This window comes from Penaeus monodon, chromosome 23, assembly GCF_015228065.2.
Source record: "Penaeus monodon isolate SGIC_2016 chromosome 23, NSTDA_Pmon_1, whole genome shotgun sequence".
NCBI classification, from domain to species: Eukaryota; Metazoa; Arthropoda; class Malacostraca; order Decapoda; family Penaeidae; genus Penaeus; species Penaeus monodon.
Window position 1 is genome coordinate 16278542 of NC_051408.1, and position 792 is coordinate 16279333.

At 47.1% G+C, this 792-nt stretch overlaps 1 protein-coding gene across 1 annotated transcript in view; it reads right to left on the bottom strand.

Moving 5' to 3' along the window:
* Positions 1-792, bottom strand: part of LOC119588153 (Down syndrome cell adhesion molecule-like protein Dscam2) — a 164747-nt gene that overhangs the window by 86022 nt on the left and 77933 nt on the right. Inside the window, 1 exon segment of the mRNA XM_037936858.1 lies at positions 427-625. Within this exon segment, the coding sequence (XP_037792786.1) occupies positions 427-625 (199 nt within the window).

Genomic DNA, 792 nt, shown 5'->3' on the forward strand with positions numbered 1-792 from the left:
TATGTCGAGGAAGAGGTGAACCGTAAAGGGAAAAAGTATATATGCCTGTATGAGCATATAAGCATTTGTGCTCGCAAGTGTACGTGCGTGTAAAAATAAATTACATGACAAACAAAATGCCTTTTGTGCAATTGTGAGTTGTTAAACGCATTTCATTTGTATCTTTTGCGAGTGCGTGTGTGTTTGAAGTCTTTCATTCTGCTTTTTCATTAAATGTATATTCCAGAGCACATACGCATACGTGTATATGTGGAAATGAAAGCGTATATGAATGTATTTACTTAAATTTCATGGGAAAAAATATAAAATAAAGAGAGAGAAAAAAAGTGAGCAAATAGCAGCCCGGCATTTTGTGCGTGTGTCCACAAGCGACGCCATCGCATGCGTGCACGCAATTAGCAGACGTGGTTAGACAGCTCCAATTACCTGCCCGATATGCACAGTCCTGTCGTACGTCGTAACCCGGGGGAGGCGGGGCAGGGGGCGTCCGTCCTTGTACCAGGTCACAGAGGTCACTGGCGAGCCGGACACTCGGCAGGTCAGGCTGGTGGGTCGTCCGAGGTCAACTCTCTGCAGGCTCGGCTCGACGGAGGAGCTGAGGCGGTCCCGCACCTGCACGTTGACTCTGAGGACGGAAAGGTCAGCCGAGGTCAGGATTATGCTCGTATCGAGTTTTGAACTTGATTCTGTTACACGGAGTGCGTGGCCCATGCTTTGGCAAAATCAGATTGCGTGGGATTGTGTATGAATTAACAATCTGGGGGTCGTTTAATCCGTGGATATTAACAGAGG